Source organism: Pelecanus crispus, chromosome 10, assembly GCF_030463565.1.
Source record: "Pelecanus crispus isolate bPelCri1 chromosome 10, bPelCri1.pri, whole genome shotgun sequence".
In the NCBI taxonomy this organism is placed as follows: domain Eukaryota; kingdom Metazoa; phylum Chordata; class Aves; order Pelecaniformes; family Pelecanidae; genus Pelecanus; species Pelecanus crispus.
The window spans coordinates 21,698,843-21,724,726 of record NC_134652.1 but is presented as its reverse complement, the minus strand read 5'-3'; the positions used below and the strand labels follow the sequence as shown (position 1 = coordinate 21,724,726).

Genomic DNA, 25,884 nt, shown 5'->3' with positions numbered 1-25,884 from the left:
TCACATCATAAATTTCATTTCTATCTTTTCCTGACTTCCAGCAGACTATCTGAGAGCAGAAAGAAAAAAATGGCCATTGGCCTTAATTATAGTTGCATTACAGTGGCTTTTTCTAAAAGTCATACTTTTAATTTGTATTTAATTCCTCATTCTTGTGAACCATAAACCTCTCATTTGTAATGAAAATAAACAGCTATTTTATTGTCTTGTTTCTACTGCAGTTTTATATTTAAATGCCTCTTAATATTTTCTCCTTTCCTGAAATCAAAGAATTTTTAAAAATATGTACAATTCAGTTAAATAAATGCTGTTATAATTTCCTATGTTTAAAAGTTACTCTTCCAGTGCACATCTAATAATTTCACTTCCATACATACCTCCTAGATAAAGGACTTAGAAGTAGGACTATAGGAACAGGTACAATCTTACAAACTCGAACAGCAGATTTCTGCTCAAATCCACTCAAACTCACACTAACAGAAATGCTTTTTACAAGAGAAATGAACTGTACAGAGAGTTATTTACTCTAATTTAAAGATCTGATTCAGTCTCTACTGAAACCAGTGGGACTTCCCATCGATTGGTTCAGATCCTAGATAAGAATTACAAGATAGTTAATCAATGGAAAGGATCAGGGCAATATGAAATGTATATGCGTGCCACAATGCACACACAGTCATTTCATGGCTTAGTATTGCATTCCTTTTCACATGGATGCAGAATGAAAGAATACTGATGCTACCTACAGCTGTTCATATTGCTGGGAAAAATTAATATTCCATCCAATTATTAGAATGCTTTTCCTGCTTTGAAGATAACCAACTAGGGTTTAAAGGCATCCTATTTTTCTGTCAGTTTCTTGATTTAAGATGTCTAGTGATGGTGGTATAAATTCTTGGGCTGGAGTGATGACTAGAAATGGTTCTACATTGTTCAAGCAACCAAAGGTAAACAAATTGAGTCCTTCCACACAAAAGTGTAACTACTATAGAAAACACTGATTTGCAGTCCAGAAGTGAAGAGTGCACACCAATATGTAAGGGACAACTAATCTTCCACCAACACCAACAGAATCTTAGATCTTTATATTTGCCCTCTGGACAGTAAAGCTAATTCCAAAGGCTGCTATCTTCTTGTCACAGTCCCAAAATATTTTCCTAACAATTAAAATGTTATTACACAGAACACACAAATTGTTCACGGCAGTTTAACAGCAGTGTTGCAGTGCTGGCTGGCTGTTTCTCCAAACTGTGAGCCAAGATTTAAATGACTTACCCAGGACATGTTAAGCAGGGTTTTGAAATGCCTTAGAAATCAGAGTAATCTAACTAAGCATGTAATATAACACTTGTCTGTGCTGACTTGACATCTCTTTGAAGCAATTGCTGAGTGGGCCCTGGAGTCCAAAGGGAATAGCAACAGGGAATAGTCATACTGCTGTCAGGAGGAATCCGTTGCTTGAAGGTTCTGAAGGACTTCCAGCACAACTTCATAACAGAATAAATACTCATCCTGTACATAGAGGCACCAATGTGAAACATCTGGTTACATTCAATATAAATTCTAGACAAAGAAGGATGGACTGGCTGAAGTGCTGTTTATAACATCAGCATCTTTGTAACACGGATATAAAAACTTAGATATTTAAAAGCATCCTTGTTCTCTTTGTTCCATCACTCATAAAAGTTCAAGAACGCTTTCTTATTCAATGCAGTACCTGTAAGCATGGGCTCAAATCTCATTTAGGTCAATGAAGGTTATCTGTTTGCTTAATTTTAATCACATGCTCAATCATTATCCTGAAGAAAAATATATTGATGCATGTGCTAAAATATTTGCCTATAGGAAGAACTCATCCTAGTCTTGTCTTGCTTTTCTTCTCACCACCTGTTTGCTCTAAACTGAGTTAGCCACATTTTGTCTTTTCCTGTGTGAAAACTCTTTTCAGGGGTAGGTTTAACTCAGCAGTAGAAGGGTTTATTGAGGTGATGATAACCCAGCAACAGCAAGAATTCAACTGAAGGCCACAATTTTGCAGGGTAGAGTTTAGGGTATCTCACCAGTTTTGTTGTTGATCTCTGCTTTTCTTTTTGCTTAAAAAAAAAAGGTGGTGGTGGTATCTGTACTATATTGGTGCTTTGCTTTTATTTCAGTTGGTTAGTAAGGCGCAGTTCTTTCATATTTAAATCTAGACCACTTGCCTGGAAGGTTGTTATCTTCCTCAAGCGAGAGGGCTAAAATTATGCTTTAAATCCCAGATTTATCAAAGCATGTGGATATGTACCATTAATTGAGGCTTTTAAAAATCATAATCTAGTTGAATATTGAGAACTTACCTTAGTTTGGATCATGCCAAAACGCTGATCTCTCAAATCTCTCACTATCTGCTTGATGTTGAACTATCAGAAGAGAACAGTATTTATTTTGTTGACATGCAAGTTATAAAGAAAGATTTAAGCATATTCAGATGGGGAAGCTGTGACTCAGTTCTTTTACAAGTAGTGTATTTGTTGTTTTTATCTTTGTTGTTTAAAACAACAAAAGCTGGATTTATTCCATTTTGTTAGGATGAATTCTACCAGGAATTACTCTGGTCTAACATACCCCCACATGTTGTTGACCTCTGTATGAATTTGTAATACTTAACGATGATCTGTTTGATACTTACACATAGATCTTTTTCTATATAGCTGAGCAGAACTTCAACACACAGCAAAACTCCACTTCTTCCGATGCCAGTGCTGCAGTGAGCAACAATAGGTCCTGTACTGTGAGCTTTTCTCATGTAACAAATAAATTTCACAAGCTGCTTAGTCAGTTTGGGAGTATTGTGGTCTGGCCAAGTGGTAAACTGCAAATGACTTATAATGCGCTTCTCTTTTGTCTGGAAGAGAAAGACCAGAAATGTTAAAAATGATCAGTCCTAAGACCAATTTTCAAGGAATTCCACTGATAAATTTTCCTTCAGCCTCATTCTTAGTTAATTGTTTGTCTACCCTACAATTCTTCAACTTTTCATACTTGACCCTATTAAGGATTGTTTTAGATTTTCAGAAATGCACTCAGAAGACACAGGCCTAGGAAATTTACTTCATATAATTTTGATGAGACACTGAAATTACTCTGTTGCCCCAAAAGGATGTATTTATCTTATTTTTTGGTTAGAATGGAAAAACAAAAATATTTGTTAAATTAGAACATTCCAGTACTGTTTTTAAAATTGTTTTTGTAACTGAACTAAGCCGTACTAATAGAAGAGTAGTAATATGATAGCCATGGTAGTAAGATCATAAATGCTATTCGGGCTATCAGATATAAAAGAACAATTTGTGATTAGATACCCTAACATACAAACCAAATCAACTAAAAAAAATGCTTACAAGAATAATCATAATGTAGGACATAATGTGGGACAGTACTTCTTGTTGCCAGCTTGCCAAAACATGTTAAGCTGAATGCAAAAGAACTACCTGGATTTTTACCATCAGAAGAATTTGAATGCATGTCTGGATTTCTGCTGAAGTAAACCTGTGGCTTTCTGTAGTAATTTGATACTGGTCCAAGACAAGCATAGCAGACATAACATGTTCATTGAAACAATCACATATAATGGCCCATCATCCCATCTTAATAATCTTTGGGGAAGACTCATATCAAATACTTTACTATGCTTCACACTCAGTGACATAAGATGAATTGTCTTTTCTTCATATAGAGAAATTGTTTTCTTGATGGAAAAAGACACCAAGGTAGTCTGGCACAATTACAAATATTTTAATTATTCCATTAATTAATATGTCCTGAAGAAATTTTTGCACAGCTTTACTTAAATTGAAGCAAGACTGATGGACTTAACAGTTGTCCTGATTTCCATGTTCTTATACCTGGATTCTGTATTTTTTAGGTTTCTAAAAATTTGCTGCTAGATTTGTAGTTTCATGTGTATTCATGTCTTTTCATAAATGAAAGAAGTATCATTTGTTCCAAATTCTAGGATGAAACCACCTTCTTCCCTCTTTACTTCCAGCCACCGTTACAGAATGTGATCCCACTCCGGCAGCCTTACTGATTTGATTTTATGAGAACAGTAAGCAATTCTGCAAAACACTGAATGCACCAGCTCTGTGACTATTAAAGGACTAATTTTTGGACATTCTAGTCCAAATGTATGTAATGTTATATCCATTGCTTGTGCAATGAGCAAAGAAGCAGCATCTGATTAACCCTAATTTCATGCCTGTTATTCAGATTTTATCCTGAAAAATACTGAGCAAATGTTACAGAAGCAGCAAACAATAATACTAGTATTTACTTATGTAAAATATCAATTTGATCATATAGGAAAGTATAAAGTGTACTCAACTTACCTGCTTGTTGATCATTTCTATTGTTCTAATCATGAAGTATTCCAGAATCTGGTAATTGTCTAGCCTGAGATGGAAATTAGCCAGGTCTATAGAGTCATGGGGAGGTTCAGGCCAGTATCGATGACATTTGACTTGCCCTAGCTCCACTTCTTTTGTCATCATGGCAATCACATCTGATTCACTCTCCCAGACCATTTGCCAGAAATCAGCCATAGTGGATGGCAGAGGCCCTTGGGTTATAATATAGAAATGTTCCTCTTCTCCAACTTTCATTCTAATGTAACTTGCGTTAATGTAGCTATGCTTTTCTCCAAGAGGAACTCGTGTCTTATCATCTGTACAGAAACAGAAAGTTGCTATTTCAGCTGTAGATCTGAAACAGAGTTCGACCATCGCTAGCACTCAGGAGATGGGGAACCTCAGCCTCTAGCAGCAAAGTATGCCTCTGGATTTTAGAATAAATTCGGCTAGTAGCACTAATATTAATCACTGCTAATAGGAATTCCCGCAGATAAATTGTATGGTTCACTGCAGCTTTATTTCTCTTAAGATACTTGCATAATACTCTGACAGGCCTTCTAATTACTATAGAATTGTTTGGCAGTAATTCAAAATAGTGTATCCAACACTGCTTTTAATGTATGGCTTGGGAACATTGTCACTGCGTGTTGGTGTTATAAAACAGTAAACTTCTGAGAATGTGTGCTGTATCACTAATATAGAGAGGTAACTGTGCTACAAATTTTGCATGTGTTGTCCTGCTGCTGCAGTTCAGAAAGACATCAAAGGTCCAGAAAGTGTTCTCCTTCTGAATGATAACTCTTGGGGAATCATCAAGCAGTACATTATTTTTTTGAAATCCTTGTTAACAGCAGTCGTTCAGCTCTTGGACTCAAATCTTCCTTCTAAAATGACTTCTCATTGGCAATGAAACTTGTTTCTGACTCAGATCAGAGCTGAGCAGCTGAAACCTCTGGCTGGATATTATGCTTTCAAATACTTCTGAATCTTTATCTTCCCCAGAGCTACATAACTTCATGATTTCCACTGTACTTTTCAGAATTCCAGTGTGTCACAAGCAGTAGAGGTAGCGGTACATTTAAATAGATGTAAAGAACTGCTATCATAGTTCAAGTTACACTTGCCCACAGAAATGTAGTAGAACAATACCTCTGAGAAAGAGGGAAAGAAACACCAAGACAGCTGGCCCCCTACCAGACCAAGTCCTGCCTTGTGGAAGATGATACTTCAGAAAATTACATATTGTGCAATGCAGACATCCTTGCATGAACTCTACCTCTTTTGGAAAACTCTCAACATGTTTCATTATTAGTGGAGCTCTCTGTGACTAAGGATGTGGTGGGATTTGCCTGCTACATCTCAGTGTTACAGCTGTTTTTCTGTTTTCCAATGTCTTTGTTCACTGACTGTATGTTCTCATTACTGTGCATACTTACATGGAAGAATATCTTGGTATCTGTTTTTATCCTGGTTTTCTGGTGCTTTGCCAATTCTGCAGTCGTCTATTGGTTTCACATGTTCTAAAGCCTAGATCAAAGAGAAATAGTCAATCCATGTTGTTCACATCCTTTATAGACAACCTTTCCAGAGTCGGTGTGAGCAAACTTTATTGCTATATGTGACCCAAGACTGGCAAATAGTCTTCTTACAGAAGAGAATCAGTACATCATTCTCTAAACTTCTAGGCAAGGAATTCAAAGTGCTTTGTATTTTCTTCAGCCTGTGCAAAATTTCTGGGGTTTTCAAGTGAGATTTCCAACCCACATCCTCAGCCCCTGTCATTACATATCCCTTATGTCTATTGCTATAAAATAGATGTTTGGAATAGTGTCTTGGCCAAATGTCAGCATTCATAATTGATAACATATTGACTGAAGCACCAACTATTGCACTGTTAACAGGTAGTGAATGTCAGTGTCAGTGTCAGAGAAACTGATGGGTATAGGGAACAGCATGAATGATATTAAGTGCAAATCATATGGTCATAAGTACTTCACAGCAGATTTAGGGGAACAGAATGCAGTGTAGCTGGAAGCCAGAATGTGCAAGTTAATTTCATTTACAGTTTTGAGTTACTTTCAATATTCTTTATTCTTTTACCTCTTTGGTATGCATTGCACAATGCTTAGCCATCACATTATGCCACTATACAGTGTATATGGACTGAAATACATGTGACAGTTCTTTAACATCTTCATCAGTCACTACAGCTTTTAGTCAGATGAAGTATCCATTGGTTTTGGTAACCAGTGCTTTCCCTATTAAGATCTTTATACTTTCTGCGCAGACGTGTGACTCAGCTCATAGTATGCTATGCCTACATCAGTAATACAATGAAATGAATGGAAATTAGTACATGCCCTTGAGCCTTCAGGGAAAGTCAGCAAGTCCTATACACTTGAGCCTGTGGGATTTGGTACCCAGAAAGCCAGAGATATAAAGGCAAGTGAAAGAAACCAATAACACTGTATTTACTATGGAAAAGTGGTAGCATCCTATTTCACTGGTAATGAGCATATCCTTTAAAGGAAATTCCAGTACTGTGTTGAAGAGTTATAAAATAATCTGTTCTTTGGGAATTTGCTGGTAACTGAATTCTCTATTTATATCCTGAAACAACAGATTTTATATGCTTTCCTAATTTTACACTTTTTCATCATTTATATGCCATCAGATGTAATTTTGTGTTTTCCTTATCTATGGAGGTATGTTACTTTTTCTTTTTAATTTCACGAAGTTCCCGACCTTAATAGTATTTTGTGGCAATGAGTTCCATGGATCACTGGAGCACTGTGTGAAATATTTTCCTTTCATCAACTAAGTGTTTCAACACTAGTGAATCCCTAGCAGCATGGATGTCTTGCTTTAATGCAGCCTCTAGAATAGTTCTTAGCAGATGTTCAGCAGAGCTGAGGGGATAATAGGAAGAAGTCAGTCTAGGAAAAAGTGATTCATACTCTACTTTTGTGTATTATTTATTTTTCATTCCATGTGGACAGGGAACACTGTAAGCCTGACCTGTGAGGAAAAAGAGAGATCCAAATTCTGTAGCATCACCCAAACAGCAGAGTAGAAGCCCCATTCTGGCTGGAGTAATTCTCTGAGGAAGTGGAGTCAGTAAAGACACACAGGTGGATCTCCCATACAGTAGGCAGAAGGCTGCTAAAAGTCACTTTCTTAGCTCTGCTAAATGTTCAGATCTTAAAAAAGTATCACACTTTACCATAAACTCCTTTAACACCTCTTGATTCTCAATCCGCAACTGAAGGCCTCGAATAAAACCTCTGATGCCAGTCCTTGGACCTACTCCAGTCAGTGATGGTTTAAAGTTAATTAACTGAGTCAGTTCATCTCCAGAAGCAAAGGTTCTGCCTATATAGCAACAAAAAAACAAAGATGTTTTTAATGATTATTGTTCATAGTGCAAAGTCTTGGCTTTAAAAACTAGGAGGCTGCAGTACTTAAGTACATTTTGATGCTCATACTGTGCAAGTGAAATATGAAAAAATATTTTTGGCTTACTCATGTTCACAGCAGAAAGAAGAATAAGTCGGCACCATGGATACAACCAGCACCACATTTCATGTAATTTGGAAGCAGATCCAACTATTGCAATTTATTGCCTCATACAATTTCTAAATACAGTCTGTTCTAAATAAACTGTTCTTGCAGAATTGTAAACTTTAACACTAGTTTATGTTGGTATAGGAGACTCTGGCCACATCTTCACAGGGAATCATCTTCATGTTTCCAACACTTTCCTGAAAATTAGTATTGCCACACCCCACTGCTAGAAATAATCACTGTAAATTCCTCCTCCCTGAAATAAGAAAATATCTTCTGTTCTTTTCATCTTACCTCACACTCCTCTTCAAGAACAAGATGTGAAGTATCCTTAATGCACCAAAATCAGGATTCAGTTTTACTAATTAGCTCATCCTGAAGTATATGTTCTGATCCGAAACTTGACAGGTTAAGACAATGGAGAAACATTTATATCTCCAGAAATATCACTACTCTACTGGAGCAATTGGAAAACTTGTGTTACTATATAGAGTAAAAACAGTAGCTTGTTTGGTAAAAAATAGTGGTTTGAGGCAGAGAAATTATGGAATTTCTCCTTTTAGTCATAGGCTACTGTTGACAAAGAATAACATGCCACGGTCTCAGAGAAAACCTGATGTTCTGTTCCACAGGTTTGTTGTAGGCTGAAGACAAGGAGCAATGCTCTGTTTTCCTCTTGTAAGATGTCCTTGCTACTCTTAACTAGTCTCTGTTACAAAAGTGTTGTGCTTGCTATGCTCCTGTCTTGGGCTACAGCTCGCACTTGCATTGCCTGAGCTTCTAAGACACTTTCTGTTCACTTTCTGTTCTCTAACCCTCACAGATGTGAGAGTGTTTCTATTAACTACTAGAGAGTGCCAGTGAAGATAGATCCCCTGCTCCAGACAGAGCGCGCTATTTCGCATATACCTCTCTTTCCTTCCAGATCAAGTGGAATAAAAAACTCAAACTTTGAGCAGGTAGTAGAGGATAGATTCGTTATAGCTTTCTGTTTGCTAGTCATCAGAGCTTGGTAGTGTGAGGGGGATAACTGTGGTTTACTTCTGATAAAAGCCACCAGCAATTCATTGCTTCTACAGAGCAAGAAGCAGCAGGGGGAGACCTGTATTTCAGAGAATCTATGGGATACTGCACCATTGTCAGTATGATTCCTTTCACAAATTATTCTTGTTTGGGGCAGAAGCGGCTTAATTTCCTGTAGGAACAACTAGGCAGATTCTTTCTGTAAACTGTCTTCTGATATCAGAAGGGCTTTAGCACCTGAGCTGTGGAAGTGTTCAGTATGTGTTTAAGCACATCAGTTCTAGAGGGTTTAATGAAGTTGTTATATGAAGTGGAATTTGGTGATTCTGGGAACAGTCTTGATATAAAATTTGACCCTTTCATTCTACATTTTTATGTAAGCTTTCATTTATTTTTTTGAGGAGTTGTGTGGGAATAGTAAGGGAGAGAGGAGAATTATTTCAAAAACCTATTGCATGCAGTGATAACAAGCACATTTTGTAGTATATTCCTAGAATTTGTTCCGTTAATTCTCAAAGCCTTCTTTGTCATTGCCTTTCATATATGAAAAAGGCCTTCTGCTACAACCAGTCCATAAGATAATCCATCTGCTTTTACTTTATTAATTTTGGGACAAACTAAGAATTTAATTTTTTTAATTATGCACTGGGAAGCTCCCACAAGTTTGCTTCTGACCCAAATTGCAATGTTCATTTTTTTTGTTCAGCCACTGAGCCAATGTCTCATTTCTTTGCACTATCCAATAGTGCATGATTTGAACAAATGTCATGATGTTGCTCAAATTAATTTGACAACTTTCTTCTCCTCTTATTTGCTTGGTTTGTACACCTAATTGAGTGTAATCAAGGTATTCAGACATTTTCCTTTGGGTAAGGACATGATATGTAACATTAGAAAAAAAAATCCCAATCAAAACCCAAAATGAAAGACACAAAAAGCCCCCACAAAAAATTAAAACTAAAAAGTCACTTATCCTTTTGAAACTGGAATTCCAAAGCAGAGGTACTCAGAGCAGTGGTGACTGGGTGATGGCCAGCAGAGCTGCCCTCCCTGGGTTCAGTTAACTACATTGAGACTCATGTTCCTGCCTTCTAGCAGTTCTCCAAGAGCTGGAGAGACCCTGAGTAGGCTGCTCTCTTGTGGGTGTTGCAAAGGCTGGATGGCCTTCATATGTATCAATGGTAAAAATTGTGTCATGAGTGCCCTGGTCTTTGAGACACAAAGAGCAAATTCTTAGCTTGTATACAAGGGATTAGTGTTGTTCTTACTGTACAGACATGGAGGAGCTGGCCTATAATGTTAAAGAAACAAGAGAAGTTTTTGCATGGTTACTTCTAGGTAGAACAGAAATCCTGTGGGGCATGTCATCATCTTCATTGTTCCAGCTGTCTGACTCAGACTGATGACTCTCTCTTCTGCAGCCTTCACATTCTGCATATTTCTGTGACCTGTAAAACAGCATTAGTTGAACGGTCTTATGGAAGCGGCAGAAGCTTTGATAATCTGAATTGTACAAAGGTTTTGGTTTTAATCTATTTTTGGTCACTTTTAACTTTCTTGAGCAACTATTTTCAAGAATTAGTGTGAACTCTGAAGAACATAAGTTCAAGGAGTAACAGTAGTATTTTGTCTGGAGTAGCGTTTGCAAATATAGCTAGTGAAAACCACTATTATCTCTATGTGGTATTTTATTTTTTCAAAGAGCTAAGAGCACGCTTTGTATAAAAAGCTGCCCCAAAATGATTGAAAATAAGTTTTGTCACAGTTATAGACAAATTTTCGTGTATGACATTTTTGAGTTGTTAGGCAATCATAGCTAAATAGGCTTTGCTTGTTACTGTTTCCTAAAGTATTTAGAAAATTTTAGAGCACTTAAATATGTTTTAGGTAGAAGATATGCCTGCAATCCAGAATACAACTATTTGACCCATGTGCAGAATGGGTCAAATATTCATCTACTGGCTAACTCTGAAACCCTCAGACTTAACATTTAACTGTGTTAGTAGGCCTAAGCATATCACAGTCTTACATTATCCTATCCTATGTATGATCATGATACATAATGTTAGAAATCGTAAAAGGTACACTTAAGAGGGAGAATAAGATAATACATAGCAGCTTTGCAAATATCAGTGACCGTTGCAGGCTGTGCATGTTCAAGTTGCATAAAGGTTTTGCAAGTAGAAAATATAAATACCAGAAAATACTGATAGTAAAAAGATTCAGATTACAGGACAGGGGCCAAAAAACCATTCTATCTGCAAAACAACCAGAAAAGATACTTGTTGTCCCTATATATGATAAGATAACTTAGTATTAGCCCTAGATGCATTTATGCATCTTGCACACAGAGCAAGGTAATTTAACAGTAATCACACTGGATTACCTGGTATATCACAAGATAAGTTGTGTTAGCAATGAGATAATAGCAACTGGCATTAAGCCTATGTTCACATGGATGTTCTCACGTGCAGATGTTCTCAAAGCTTCTTTCAAACTTTCTCTCTGCAAGCAGGTAAGTTAGGGAAGATTTTCGTCCCTATTTGATTGGCCAAGTACAGTTGTTATAAAATTTTAAGTTTTAAATGTAAACATTTAGTTCTTTTTTCTATTTATGTCAGTTGTAAGTGGTAAAGAAAATAATCATATTTCATATATTGTGCATCATTGTAATAGACAAAACTGCCCATGTCTTATCAACACTCCATTATTCTTTGATTTCCCATTGTACTGTAGATTTAAAATTTGAAGTAAAATTCTTCTCTTCTTGTACTATGTACTTTCTTTGGAGTAACCTCCTCAAATTCTCTTGATTCCCAGATGTCTGGAGTTCAACATCTGTATCACTACAGCCATAGTAGCACAGGGACCAGCCCAGGCTACAATACCTGCTTGGAACACTTAGTAAAACCCACAGGGACCCTGCCCACACCAATGCAATAGTGCTACCACTGTTCTCCCTCCTCCTCAGCTAGAAAGGCTAAGGCTAGCTTAGGCATGTCTGCATGAGCTGTCACACCTAGAAGCTTCTGTTTCATTTGTCTTAGTAGTTGCATGGAAGCTGTTTAGCAACTCTTACTGCAGATGGAGCTGCATTCCAATAGAACTGTATTTCTATCATTTGGGACACGAGTGCATTTGCATACCAGATTAGGACAGCTCTGGAAATATAAGAATAAATTATCCGTGCTATTTATTTTAATAGTTCTACTGCATTTGAAAGACTTACCTGTCTGAAATGTTACTAATGATATCCTTATAGTCTTGTCCAGCCAGCTGACCTTCCAGAGGGGAATTGTGCATACTTTCTGGATCCTGCAGGTTTAAAATAAGAAAAGCTGTGAAAAATCAGTACACAGAAACATCAAGAATATAGTTACTTTCATCAAGAATCTTTCTTATATCTGACAAAAATGTGTCTTTCAGTCAAGAAGGAAAGGAAAAGTAGAATAGTTTCCACTTTCTGAAGAAAGTATATAACTTTGACTCAGCATTGGGGTATCTACTAGGATTAAAAAGCCACATCAGCTGTATTTGTGAGTTTCATAACAATACAGTCTTCAGACATCTCTACAACTTAGCATGCATGACTAAACTTTGAAAAGGTTCATGTTAGTTATATCCTCTCTGATTTCATAAAGAAAATGCAATCACAGGAATCATGAGTCACACTTTACTCTTCACCTCCCAGCTCTTGGCAGCAGAAAGCACCAGTGTCTGAGATTGAATTGTTGGTAATAATTTCCATTTTTTATCTCAGACACAATGATGCCAGCTGTTAGAAGCAGGGTGCAGATGCTCTGTGAAGAAGCACTCAACTAACAGAGAAGGCAGACCCTTGTTTGCCCTCCATACACAGTAGAAGCAACAGTATTGGTGGCTGGTTTTCCATCCTAGAGAATGATAACTGGGTCCTGCATTTAAATAACGATGCAGGATATCTGCTGTTAGTATGTGGAAGTGGCTCCTTCTCAGCTGTAACACTCGACAGATAATTATTTAAATTTTAGTTCAGAGTGGTGTTTCTTCTTCTTTCCCTGCTTAATATTCCACATGCAGTCAGAAACCACCCTGGCATGTTACACAATATAAACTACTGAATGCCCCACAGAATCTTAACGGTAGCTGCCACTTATACCTTATTTTCTTACTTCTGTGCTTGTGTTTCCCCATGAGAATAGGGGAATTCATGGCTGCCTATTTAACCATTAATTCATTTACTCAGTTTTTGCACCTACTGACTACGCTGATTGGAGAATGCTATATGGATTTTTGTTTTCTATTTGCCAAGGAAAGGGGTTTTTTTTCTGCTTTTTTGCATCTTTTTTTTTCAGTAGCTTGTCATTTTTGAAGTCTACATCTTTGGAGTAGATGGCAGCTGTGCTCTATAAAGTAAAGCATAAATAGTTTCTGTTCATAGGAGACAGCTAAAGGCAAGCTGGAAATAATGAAGAAGAGAGAGTTAATGCAACCAATTCGGCAAAAAATTTTAGCATGTGCTTGAAGTTAGGCATGTGCTATGCTGAACTAGACAGACTTAACCACATCCTTAAAACTAAAAGTGTGCCTTAATACCTTGTGAACTCAGGGATCTAATAAGGAACCTGTAACCTTAGTACTATCTACTCCTTCTCATTGATATTATTTCTTGGGTGTACTTCTTTGTCAGATAATGGACATGACCTTGTTTTGATATTACATTTCACCAATCTCTAACAGTTTAGTTCCAACACCCATTCCAACAGTTTACTGAAAATTTCCTCAAACACATTCCTCTTCAAGGTTTTCTCAGCTTATTCACGTCAAGGATTTCTTCCATTTTCCTTTTTCTAGTTTGATTATATTGGTTGAGGCAGGGTTTTGTTTTTTTATTTGCTCTGGAGAGTAAGACAACCTATAATTATCACATTTTCTGAAGAGTGGTTTTACAGTTATAAACTTAGAAATAATAGATGCTGTAAAGTTTAATGTGGAATTTCTTGCAGGACTGACTAAGATTCAAAAACATAACCATGTTTGAAGAAGTTTGGGTGCCTTGGAGTTATGAACATTAAGAGAAGACAGTTGAATAGAAATCTTTCAAAGTATATTGTTTTAAAATACTGAAAGAATGGTAAAATTAATAAATCATTCATTCCAGTATTATAAAGCATGAGAACTAGACTTGCATATGCAACCTCCCACCACCACCACCACTTTTAGCATATATATTATACTAATCATATGCTCTTATCTCAGTGGAATCCCCTGACTCATTCAAATGTTAGCAGTTCCAGTCATTGCAGCACACTTCCCTCACATTAATCTTTTTTCATTAAGAAGGTGTGGGTTTTGCCTGCATTGCAGCAAACCCATTTTGTGAACAAACTTATGAGTACATTGCCTGATAACATCTAGAAGCCTGATTCAGATTTTACCTTGGTGCACATCTGGCTGGATTCTTCTTCTTCCTTGAAAGTGAAAACAGGCTGAGCTCGCAGGGTTCCCTCAGCACTGTCTGAATAGCAGAAAACAAAATCAAAGTAAAATGCCTATAAAGCATGAAAATATAGATCCATTTCTTTTGTGCCACCCACACCAGAGGACTTTGATCTTGGAAGAACCACTGAGATATAGTGCCAGAAACTGACATGGAATATCCCTTTCATGGATGCTCTGAGAGGGTTAGTACAGCACAAATGCCATATATCACCACTGAAGAAGCCAGAATAATTCAGGTTGCCAGAAGATACACTGAAGTAGACCCCTGTATCAATAGCAGTTATAAAAAACCTGAAACAGAATTCAAATCTGCCGTCCCTAACCCAGCCCATTCCTTTGCAGCGCTAAGGGACAAATACCATAGATTAACTTTGATGCCAGTGATTCTATAATACCATTGCGTTTTGCTGGTCCAGAAAAACAGTTTAAACTTTCCAGTAACTGTGTAATTCACCAATGTAATGTGAGATGCAAATAAACGTCCCCACAGCTAGTTCCTTGAATTTGCAGAGCTGGAGAAAAGGCTAGTCTCACTGAATTGAATGGGAATATTTCCACAGCCCTTAATAAGGCAAGAGCTTCAATCAGCCTTTTTATAACTGGCCATCCTTCCACGTTTTTTACATCATTAACACCCATATTAAACTGGAATAGAGATGGGGCAGTGAGCATCCTCCTTCCAGGCCAGTGCTGAGCATAGTTTTCTCATCCTTAGGGGAAAGCTTTGCTCTTGAAACACACAGCATAGTTTCCAGTACGTGAAGGTGTGTCCAGTGCTTATGATACAGGCTAGAAGTTCAAGAGGATTAGGTTCAGTCTAATAGCTACTGAAAAAATTGAGATCCTTAAACCCTAGAGGCAGCTGCTACCTAACAGCAGAACTGCCTAAAATACCTATGCAGGTAAGTTTGCATCAGTAAAGCTGACTAGATACATAAATGTTTGCTGTAAAATAGGTCCGAAACCCACAGTCCGCTCTGCATCTCTCCCTAGTCAGCCTGGGAGAAAGCAAATAGCAATGGCAGTGGCTTCTTGCCTCAGAAGATTTGAAACAAAGCCTCCAATTCGCAGGCTAGAAGGTATATTAAGGAGGAATTCTGTACTCTTCTCACTGAAGTTTCTCCACATTATAGGAAATATGTCAGTGTTCAAAGAAATAGAATTTTGAGGAATATAAACCCATAATCTATTGGTAATAGTATACTCTTGCTGCTGCTCCCAGCTTTAATTAGTATTTAAATCTTGAGTATTCAGTGGAGCAGAGCCTGCAGCACAAGTTTCTGCCATTAGAGTTAGTCAGCTCTGTAAGTACTGCCTTATGCAGGTGGGTGTGCTCTCAAATTAATAGCAATCAACCCGGGAGTAGAGGCTTCTGGATTTGAACATGAACAAGCACAGAAGGGAGAGGAGCTGTATGCCAGGCAGAACAGGAAGTGTAGCACTTACAAGAGATAAGGTAGGAGGGCTGGGATGTGAAATTTGTGGGAAATATATTTTAGGAGGTGGGTCAGTAATTGGCTGTGATTCTATCAGTGAGTTGTGTAAAATTGGGTAAAATCAGCACAGAACTGGGAGCCTTCATGGCTTAGAAACATAAGCTGAGTTAAAGTATCTTTGAGGGTCTTGCAGCTTTGCTTCCACTATTACTAGACTTAAAAAAAATCACACTTGGGTATTCCTTCCCTGTGGTCCTATGTCTTGAGTAGCTTAACCAGAGCTGCAGTTCAGGGTGAAGAATGCATTTGTATCTACAGCTATGAATTGGGAGTAACTGTAAAGTTAATAATACTGAACTGTTTTGCTAATAGGAAAGTTGAATTCAGGCAATTCAGTTTCATCCCGCTTTTATCACGTACTGAGCGGATGTGGCTGCTTACCAGGCTCTGCTTTTGTGTTTGAGGGGGAAAGTATGCTGTTGCTCTGATTGCCTGAATAAGCCCAATGCAAAGCCATGCTTCGGCAGACAGTGAGTTGAACGGTGCCTCGAGCCTTGCGCAGCAGATCTATAACTGTTTGGCGTGGCAGACCAGACACGAAAGTCTCATTCACCTGAAAAATACAATGATACGTACTTCTGGATTCCTGTAACAGAAAGCTTTTTTTTAATCATATATCCCAGCACGGAGCAAACTTTATATAACTTCTTTGCACTTCATGTGTCCTTATCTCCTCCCCTTTTAGTAACTTGCTTGATCCTTTCCTCTCTGCTTCTTTATACTATGATTGCCACCAGTACACTGCAAAAGCATAGTCTGCATCTTTTCTGAGACACTAAGAAGGCATTGTTTCCCCTGCTTTTCTGAAGGAAGATGGAGGACAGGTGGAAGTAAATGAAAAACAGAAAAGCAAACAAAAATATTGAAACTCCTGGAGGGGAAAGAAAAATATAATTTGGGTAAAAGAAAAGAAAAAAGATTATTTATGTTAAAAGGTGGTTAAGATAGTAAAATTATAAATAAAGATTCAAAAGCTCTAATTCCAGTGCTTTTTGCTTGTCTTTATAATAACTAACTGGAACCAATGATAGTTTCCTCCCAATATCCTCCTGGTTAGCTGTTATATGCATGCTTGGTCAGTTAACTCTTGTTTCCCTGACTTTTTTCATGTGTAATCCTCACTGGGCACAGTTACACAATGGAGTAGTTGCACTTTGCTGCTTCCTCTGCTATTCTGGGTCTGCTTCTCTGCTGGAGTGCCCAACAGCCACCTTCCAGCTGCAGAGAGGCCCAGTCCCACAGGAAGCTGAACTCTAGGCAAGGCGGCGGGGGGCAGAACAGCCCTCTGACCCCCAGGAGATGAGGGACACCATCTTCTACACGTTACTGTGCTAAGCAGCCCCAGATCTCCAATCTGCACAACCTTTATACTGAACAGAATGCTCATTGTAGAGTAACTAGAGAAAATGTAGGCCAAAACAATGAAGAACAAGCATTACCTTAAGTAGGATGTCACCAACTTGAAGCCTCCCATCTAGATCTGCAATGCTGTCTGGGCTGATGGCTTTTATTAGGATAGCCCTGCCATTTCTTCCACCTACAAGTGCAAATCCTAGGCTTCCATTTTCTGCTTTTTCCAGCTCAATCTTAATAATGAAATCCTAGAATAGAAAAGGATGCAGTCTAAAATGGAGTTTATTCAGGGCTGTGTTTTGTTTGCATTTTTATTACCAAAGAATCCCATTATGCTTCACAGTCCTCACTGGCTGATGTAGATCATGGGATATATCCTTCTCTTGAATAGGTGTATAGAGCTTCCAGTGATTAACATAGCAGTTGCATGTACGTATTGGAATTAAAATAGTACATACTTATTTCCATAATACTTTTTAATAATTGCTGGAGGGGAAAATAACCTCTTCAGAGCAAGCAAACATGTACTTTTGTCATCCTTTTATAATATATCAAATACATCACCTCCATTGACAAACAAGTCACTTATCTCCAGGATGACAGTAACACAGTACATACTCCATTCTTTTATTATTCTATGATGAAAATCTTAACCTTGCAACCCCAACATAACCATCTGTTTGGCTTTAGCACTTCAGTTTTAAAATTAGCTGCTTTTTTAGGGTCAAGTATTATTCAGAAATAGCAGCAACTTAGGAATGTTTATGACTTGCAGCATGACTAATTCCAATATTGCAAATATCATCTTCAGAAATTATTTTAGCAAGTTGAATAAATAAACAATCATGGATTAAATGGTGCGGAAAAAGCAGTAATAGTGATGACTTTATCAAAAGTGAGAAAATTGTTCCAATTTTTCTGCTATGTTGGAGGTCTAATTTTAACAAGACAGCCCTTTTTTGCAAACCACAAACAAGAGAAAACTAGTAAATGTATTCCCATGAAGTATCAGTCCCAATGTGGGTAATTTCAATTCCAAGTAACATTATTGCACAAGAAGAAGTGATGTTTGCACTAGTAAGAATTTTGAAGCATTGTACGTTGAGCATGGAAATGACTTCTTTTTTCAAAGAACACACCTGTGTATTTTAGGAATTCATCACCTCAAAAATGGCATTACTCTTGCCAAATTCAAACCATTATGGTTTTTGTCAATGCTGCATAATATGCCAAAGGTTTGGAGTAATTTTGCCCTCTTTTCAGGTGCCCCATCTGAGAATTTTGGAATGAAACATATTAATCTCCAGTTTCAAAGGTTGTTGTGGAAAATGCTTCACAATTACAATGACGCTTATTTTCCCCAGAGTCCCATGCTGTGACATTCTGTATCTCTTTCCTGTGCTACTTTCTTTCTAAGCTAAGGATTAATCTTGTAAACTATTAAGAGTACTATGAAGACCTAATGGAGGGGCTACATCGTATGAGTTGTGCTTGTATTACCAAGCTGGTAAACCAGTGATATTATACAGCGATAGAAGTGTCTGACCCCAGGAAGTGCTCAACGCATTCTAGTCCAAGAACGCTGAAGCAATTCAACACTTCACAGGATGCTCTCCAAATGGATTATATTCACATTTTCAAAGAAACTGGAGAGGAAGCAAATACATTAAATACCAGTATTGAAAAAATCTCACTCCATATAGCTTCCTTCACTTGACGGACTGTCTCACACTTGATAAAAGTGCTACTTACCTTACATTCTGGAGAATCGGGAGTGTTTTGCTGAGCACCACAGTTTATTTTCTCCAAATGTTTCTCTGTGAAAAAGCAGCAACAATTTTTACACAGTTGTACTGGTAAAATGTTCTATAGTATAGCACCCAAAATCATATCGAGACACGTAATAAAACATATTATATTTGACATGTAAAATACAAAAAAAATCTGTGTGGACTTATGTGGGCTTACACTCCTGAACTGTGAACTGAGCCTTCTGAGCATTATACCTGTAGACTTATTACCTCCCAGTGAGCAGGTTCCAAAACAAGCTTTAAAAGCTGCATGTTACAGGGTCAGAGACACCAGATGGACAACGGGTAATGTGTAAATGTTCTCTGAAGCTCTGAGGGAGGCAGTTTTGTTTATGAAGAATTAATCTTTCCCAGGTGCTGCCAGTACCACCTACAGACTTATTTTCTTTCAAAGAGTGCACAAAATTTTACAAACCCTAATTGAAAAATACAAAGTTCCTTACCGTGATGATGCAGCAGATGCTGTTCTTGGGAATTCAGGTTTTCATTTGAGAAAGAAATATTGGCTTTCTCTGTTTCAGCAGGTGGCCCTAAAAGCATACATGTAGATTTGTTCTGACAGGCCTGCTAACCTCCTGCTAACCTTTGTATACACAAGGGAATGTAAACTCTGTGCTCAGATTATTCAACAAAGCATCAATAAGCAATATTGATACTACATGAGGCAGTTTGAGACACTTACTACCGCATGATTAAGTTTGCCAATTGCACCGGCATATAAACAATTCTGTCATGAATTGCAGAGATATTGCATCTCAGTCATTGCTATTTTTAAAATTGTAACAACAGAGATCAGACTGAGTCATTCTAGACACGTGGCAATGATCAGGCAGAGGAAGAAGCAGGGTGTGTTAGTGTCTGCAGAGATGGATATGTAAGAAGACAATATGCATTTCTTGACACTCCCACCTCTACGCAACCACCCTCAGTTTTGGGATTTTGCTTTATCATATCTTGTCATCTTAGTTGTTTTCCACAAAGTACTCTTTATTTATGAATTATAGAAAATTATGAGTGTTCTGTTGTTAAAAAAAAAAAAAAGCTCCCTGTTACATTTGCAATTTTACTATGCATTTTTGTAACTAAGAGACTCTATAAAATGAAGGCTTGCTTCCTTAATAGCAAATTGTTACAGATTTATCTAGAAACCTATCAGAGATGATAGCAAACAGAACACCAAATAGCAAATTACTACAGACTTTTATAAGTGCCTTATAAAAGGCAAGAATCTTGTTTTATAAGAACGGCAGGTAACTGTACCATTGTAGAGTTCATAAATATGTATCAGAGGTGGATCAGATCTGGTAACCTCTTTTGAAGGTGTCTTGAGAAATCTTGGAATCTGAAAAGCTTATGGAGCAAGGATGTCTAAGCAAGGTCCTACCAGGATATGGATTTACCATGCTCCAGTTACACCACAGTAAGTAGAGAGTACATATAACTTTATCTGTGTCTTGTAGTAAATTCAAAGCAGCTTGTTCTTCAATAGGTGAAATAAGTTGCTTCAGTTTATAAAAACAAACACATGACTAGTTGTAGAGTTGGAAATCTGTAACTAGCTTGACTTGGAATAATTTCTTCAGGTAGCCATATGCCAGTATTCAGATGAGTGTAGGCATATGAGCAGTTCTGGTCAAGGGTTACTTTTTTAGGTCATCTTTGCATGATTAAAAAAAATTCAGGTATCCAGTCAGGTAAATGAAACTGTGGGTTAGGCCTGACTTAACACTCCAGACAAGGGTATACTGGAAAGTAATACTTGCATAGCTAACATACTTTCTACACAGTGACATAGATGTGATACCTATCCTTCCACCTGATGGTGCAGGTGCAACCTCTGCTTGCTGAGACTCCTCCTACTGCTAAAGCAGTTCTAGTCAAGTCTTTATAGTGCAGGTGATTACTGAAGTTTTGTGTCAGTTATAGTATTAAATATTGTCCCCTGATAAGAATGCTCTTATATTAACTAAGGGATATTGGTGCTGCCTGTTTCTGATTTTCTACAGATGGATAACAGTTTAAAAAGTTGGTCTAGATGATGAAGTGGTGGCTCATGTTAAATAGTGGCTCAAAAAGTGCTGGAAAACCTCTTGGAGAGTAGTTTCAATCAAAACAGATGTTGAAATATGACCACATAAATTTCCTATTTAATAACAACAAATTAAAAAAATAGACATTGACTATGCAAAATGCAATAAATATTTTTTTTATAGAGAACTACACATTTTATTTCTATCTTTAAAGAGCTACCAAATTTTCTTCAGACTTTTAGAATGGCTGTAACAGAAATACTGAATGCCAAGTTACAATCTGTTAATAACTTTTAAACTGCAATGAATCAATACCTTATGCTTATTCCCCAAATCAGAAGCAAGTTTTGAACTAAAAACCAAAAATATTAGCCTTACTTACTATTTTCCTGCTCTATAGGAACCACTGGATTGCCATTTCTGGGGGCAGAAAAAGTGAAATATGTGAGCCATTACGAGCTGCACGCTTTGTAAAGCACATATGAAAAATATTTTTAGAAAGTCAGTTGTCTAAATTGTAGTTCTATGATTTTGTTATGGTGCTTTCCTAACGAGCATTTATGTAAGCATATAAAATATTTGACTGTATTTAACAACACTGAAACATTTTCTTTAAATGGGTTGGGGAAAGAGAGAACATGTTAAACCATCTGTCCCAATACAGAACTGCTTTGTGGTACATTCTGAATTCAGCTTTGGTTCCCCCTCTATGAAGTAGGAATGATCTTCTGTAATTTCCTTTACCCTATTTCTGTTTGTCTCGTTAGATTGTAAATTCTTACGATCAGGGTGTGTTGCCTACTAACTGCTTGCAAAGCAAGAAGTATAATGAGGCTGCAGCTTCTTCATTTGCTAGCCCAGTGCAAATTAATAAAACATTGGTAAAAGTTTGAACTACATTAAGACAGCTATGACAGACACACTGTTGCTAACTCTGGTTATGTAACTTAGTCTTTCACATACATTTTGGTTACTATTTGACTGTTCCTCTGAGATCTTTGGAAGCTATTTCTATATCAGCCCAGGACCTCTGCTGATGCTCTATAAGACTGTAGAACACAAAACTCTAAAGTGCAGCCAAGAACTGATGAGGGAAATTCTTAACTTGCTGCAGATTAAGTGCTGCATTTTTAACACCTTTCTAAAACATTTGGCTGTTGGAAGTAACTCAGAGTTCCCATCAGAGGTAGCTTCTTGCCTGTAGTTGTGAATCTGAGAATGTATGGAGAAGGTTGGCACTAGTGGTGGAAATATAAAGAAGATTTTCCCTGAGGAACCAGGTATCTGAAAATGGTGGCCAGCCTCACAGTTAAAGGATTGACATTTGTGTTTGGATCATGAAGTTTGAAGAGTTCTCATTTGTGTCATACAAGTCTGCTTATATTCACTGTGTTAGTTGTAATTACAAGGAATTAAGATATCTTATGGATGTTATGTGTTAGGTTGCAACATTCAGACCTTTGAGGTAAAGCATTTTTCTTGTAGTTTGTCTTGTTTTTATTGTTTGACTTGTTGATGTAAAATTTAGAAACCTGCTTTAGCATTAGGATTGAGGTTGAGTATGCTCAGATTTACCTTGTCAGCTCAGATTTACCTTGTGGCTTTGATTTGGACATTCTGGGTGGCAGCTTCACACACTCTCACTGCATCATCCAGGCTAATGCCCTCAGTCCACACTCCACAGATGTAAACAATCTGATCTCGTGGCTGCAAACTGCCTTCCACACTAGCAGGAGAGCCAGGCACTATCTCTAGCACATAAATACCTTGTAACTTGCTTCCAGCTCCTCCTGTCAGCTTCAAGCCTAGAATAATGCAGAGAAAGCATCTTTTGTGGTAGTGTGTTTTGAATTTCACTGTAAGTGACATACAGCCTAATGGAATAGATGTGGGTCATTGAAAGATAGTCTGAACAAATCACCAACATTATAAACAACAGTCTTGCCCTGGTGAGTCCGGGTATAAGAGCTGGACTGGGAGAGTGAAATGCAATTAGATGTTAAAAACGTATGGAAAAAAACTTAAATGGTATTGTCCATGTCTGTGCTTCAGCTATTCCATAGTGCTTTATTTCACTTGATGTTGAATAGTAATTTGAAAAAACACTTAGCTGCATAGCAGTAACTCCTTAATTACCAGAGTGTTTAAGTGCCTTGCACTCTTTAGAGTGACATAGGGAATGGGAGCATATGATAACTAAGGAGATACACATACAGTGTAAAATAGAATTGTGCAATGATATTCAAGCAATCCCTGAACAAGGTAGTTTCTGAACTGGAAACAGGATGCTGTACCTTAGCAAATATAGCTATACTATTTCCTAGGTCTACAGCTTTATCTGTGTGTAGTACTCACCACATTCTGCAGAAATACCAAGATACTCACACTGTGGGGATTTCTTTTATCACTTGGATTGCACAATGTAGATAAAGCCTTGTGTCTGTGGTGAATCAAGGATTTGGTGGAGGTTTTTTGAATAGCAAACTATTGCCCTAGCCAGTGGCTCATCCTTCTTAAACTTTGCCTTTTTTTTTTTTTTTTTTTTTCCCTTTATCTTTATGTATCTCAGCAGGTAGTAGGCATTATTATCTAACTACCAACAACTTCTGTATATCAGTAACATAAAAATATGAGACTGGACATCTGCCAGACACTTCAGATGATAGGGTGATAATACCAAGATAATTTTTCCAACTATCTTTATTGGTCTAATAAAAAGATATTAGTCTTCCCTTTAAAGCCTTGCCCAAAATAAAGCTCTCCCTTCCTTGGTCACGAGTGATGGAGGAGAGCATAAAGGTGTGAAGGCCACTCAGGATCATATTGATCCAAGACCACAGTTGCTTATGATTATCTTACAGTTGCTGTAACCACTGTCCAAAATAGTATGCATAGTATTTACTACACACCTAGCTGTCCATTGGCACCTTTTGTGAGAGTAATTTCAGGAATCTCATCTGGCCTAATAGAGGGATGTGGATCACTGTCAGCACGACCAACCACAAGGTGCAGATCATGAGGAGAGCTCTGCAGTAAAGTCAGGGCTTCATTGCATGGTAAAGATGTGACATCAATTCCATTCACCTAAATGACAAACCAGTAAAATGATGTCATAGATCTCATTGACCATCAGGTACTTCTCCCTCCACTCTAAATTTTTCATATGAACTTAAATTAGTTTTCACTTTCATGTTACTGCTTTGCTGTGGTATTTAATGTCAGTGAATACAACAATTAAGATTCAAGTAAGATTTCTTTTTTGAACTTTTATTTTTCTGAATGCAGAGTTTTCAGAAAAATAGATCTTTTTTTCTTGAAACTCAAGGTCTTGTAGCAAAAAACAAAGCAGAGAGCCTAATGCAAGAAACTGAAGATGAAACAGGCTGAAAACAGGGTTTATTCATACATTACAAAGGACATAACTCCTGCATCCTTTGTATGTCACCTATCTTATTACATTAATTCAGTTTATGCCATTTAATTGGGAAGGCATTTAATGTCTTGATTGTCTTGCATTGCTGCTAGATGATTCATGTTATTTGTCTGGTCATACAATCTATTCAGTCTGAAATTTGTCTTACTGAAGTCAGCAGAATTGCATTTATTATAGGATCTGTTTGCACTTGCATGCCTCAATACATGATAAACTAAACCCTATGGAAGGAAGAATACTGAAGCTAAATTACATTGATCTGCAAATATTCTCTCCTCTGTATAAACTCAAAGGATTACTGTACCATAATGATTCTGTCTCCCCTTCTTAGTCTTCCATCAGACAGGGCAGGCTCATTCAAGATTTCATCAACATACAGGCAGTTGTCCACTTTGTTAAGAACTACAGAGAATCCATAACTGTTGTTCTCTGACTTTGACAAAGTCACAAAGATCTCCATTTCCTATTAAAATAAGCACAAGATATGTTTGATGTAGGCTTTTCTGTTGCTTCATTAACATCTTCCATTACGTTTCATATGGAGATAGGAATCAGATCCTCGGATGGTATAAATAAGAGCATACGTAAGGGTTTCTCTGATATGTCACTGCCTTCTCCAGAACTAATTTTACTTCTGTCTTATTCCAGAATTAATTTTACTTTTTTTTACCTAGTGGACCTTCATGGTGATTGATTGATAGGGCCTAGTAAGGCAGAGAATGCCATTGGGGACTGGAATTTTGGCATTTGAAATGTATAAAGAAGGGCTTGGAGTCTTCTGAGCTGAAAAGCATTGCAATAGTAGGCTGCAGAGATTATTGTTGTTATTGCTATTCTGTCCCACTAAAGGAAATGGCTGGACCTAGATTTTGTCCGCGGTGCTCTCAAATTAGTAGGAATTCAGAGCTCATTAGCGTCAGCAGGAATGCAAGACATTCAGCATTTGGCAGGACTGAACCCTATGTTTTGAATAGTAATTAGCACAAGGATCATACTTTCTTATCAGGACATTACAGTAGTATCACTGTAACAAAGTGATTTTCCACATGGGTTTAAAACACGACAGAAAAACCGTAAGTAGCTGACTCCAATTAATTTTAGAGGCTACTAGAGGGCTTTTAGGCCTTTGTACACTGGGAATAATACTGCAGAATGCTGGAAAGTTGAAGAAATAGTAAGATGACAAGAGCAAGGAGATGGCCTTGGGCAAATGGTAAAGAATTATGGAGAGCTGGGCGTAGAGGAAGGTCTGCTTTACTTGAAAATTGTGGACATTCAGGAAAGTACAAAAAGCCATGCAGAAAT

At 37.5% G+C, this 25,884-nt stretch overlaps 1 protein-coding gene across 1 annotated transcript in view; it reads right to left on the bottom strand.

The window, feature by feature from the left end:
* Positions 1–1,440: 1,440 nt before the first annotated feature.
* LOC104029029 (FERM and PDZ domain-containing protein 2) overlaps positions 1,441–25,884 on the bottom strand; it is a 54,286-nt gene continuing 29,842 nt past the window's right edge. Inside the window, exons 22-38 of the mRNA XM_075717920.1 lie at positions 24,884–25,042; positions 24,056–24,230; positions 22,741–22,951; positions 21,529–21,566; positions 19,560–19,646; positions 19,058–19,122; positions 17,392–17,553; positions 16,334–16,505; positions 14,393–14,472; positions 12,205–12,290; positions 10,308–10,423; positions 7,612–7,760; positions 5,825–5,915; positions 4,368–4,702; positions 2,669–2,884; positions 2,337–2,399; positions 1,441–1,512 (exon numbers count right to left, since the gene is read on the bottom strand). Coding sequence (XP_075574035.1) covers positions 1,441–1,512; positions 2,337–2,399; positions 2,669–2,884; positions 4,368–4,702; positions 5,825–5,915; positions 7,612–7,760; positions 10,308–10,423; positions 12,205–12,290; positions 14,393–14,472; positions 16,334–16,505; positions 17,392–17,553; positions 19,058–19,122; positions 19,560–19,646; positions 21,529–21,566; positions 22,741–22,951; positions 24,056–24,230; positions 24,884–25,042 — 2,277 coding nt within the window. The remainder of the gene's footprint in view (positions 1,513–2,336; positions 2,400–2,668; positions 2,885–4,367; positions 4,703–5,824; positions 5,916–7,611; positions 7,761–10,307; positions 10,424–12,204; positions 12,291–14,392; positions 14,473–16,333; positions 16,506–17,391; positions 17,554–19,057; positions 19,123–19,559; positions 19,647–21,528; positions 21,567–22,740; positions 22,952–24,055; positions 24,231–24,883; positions 25,043–25,884) is intronic.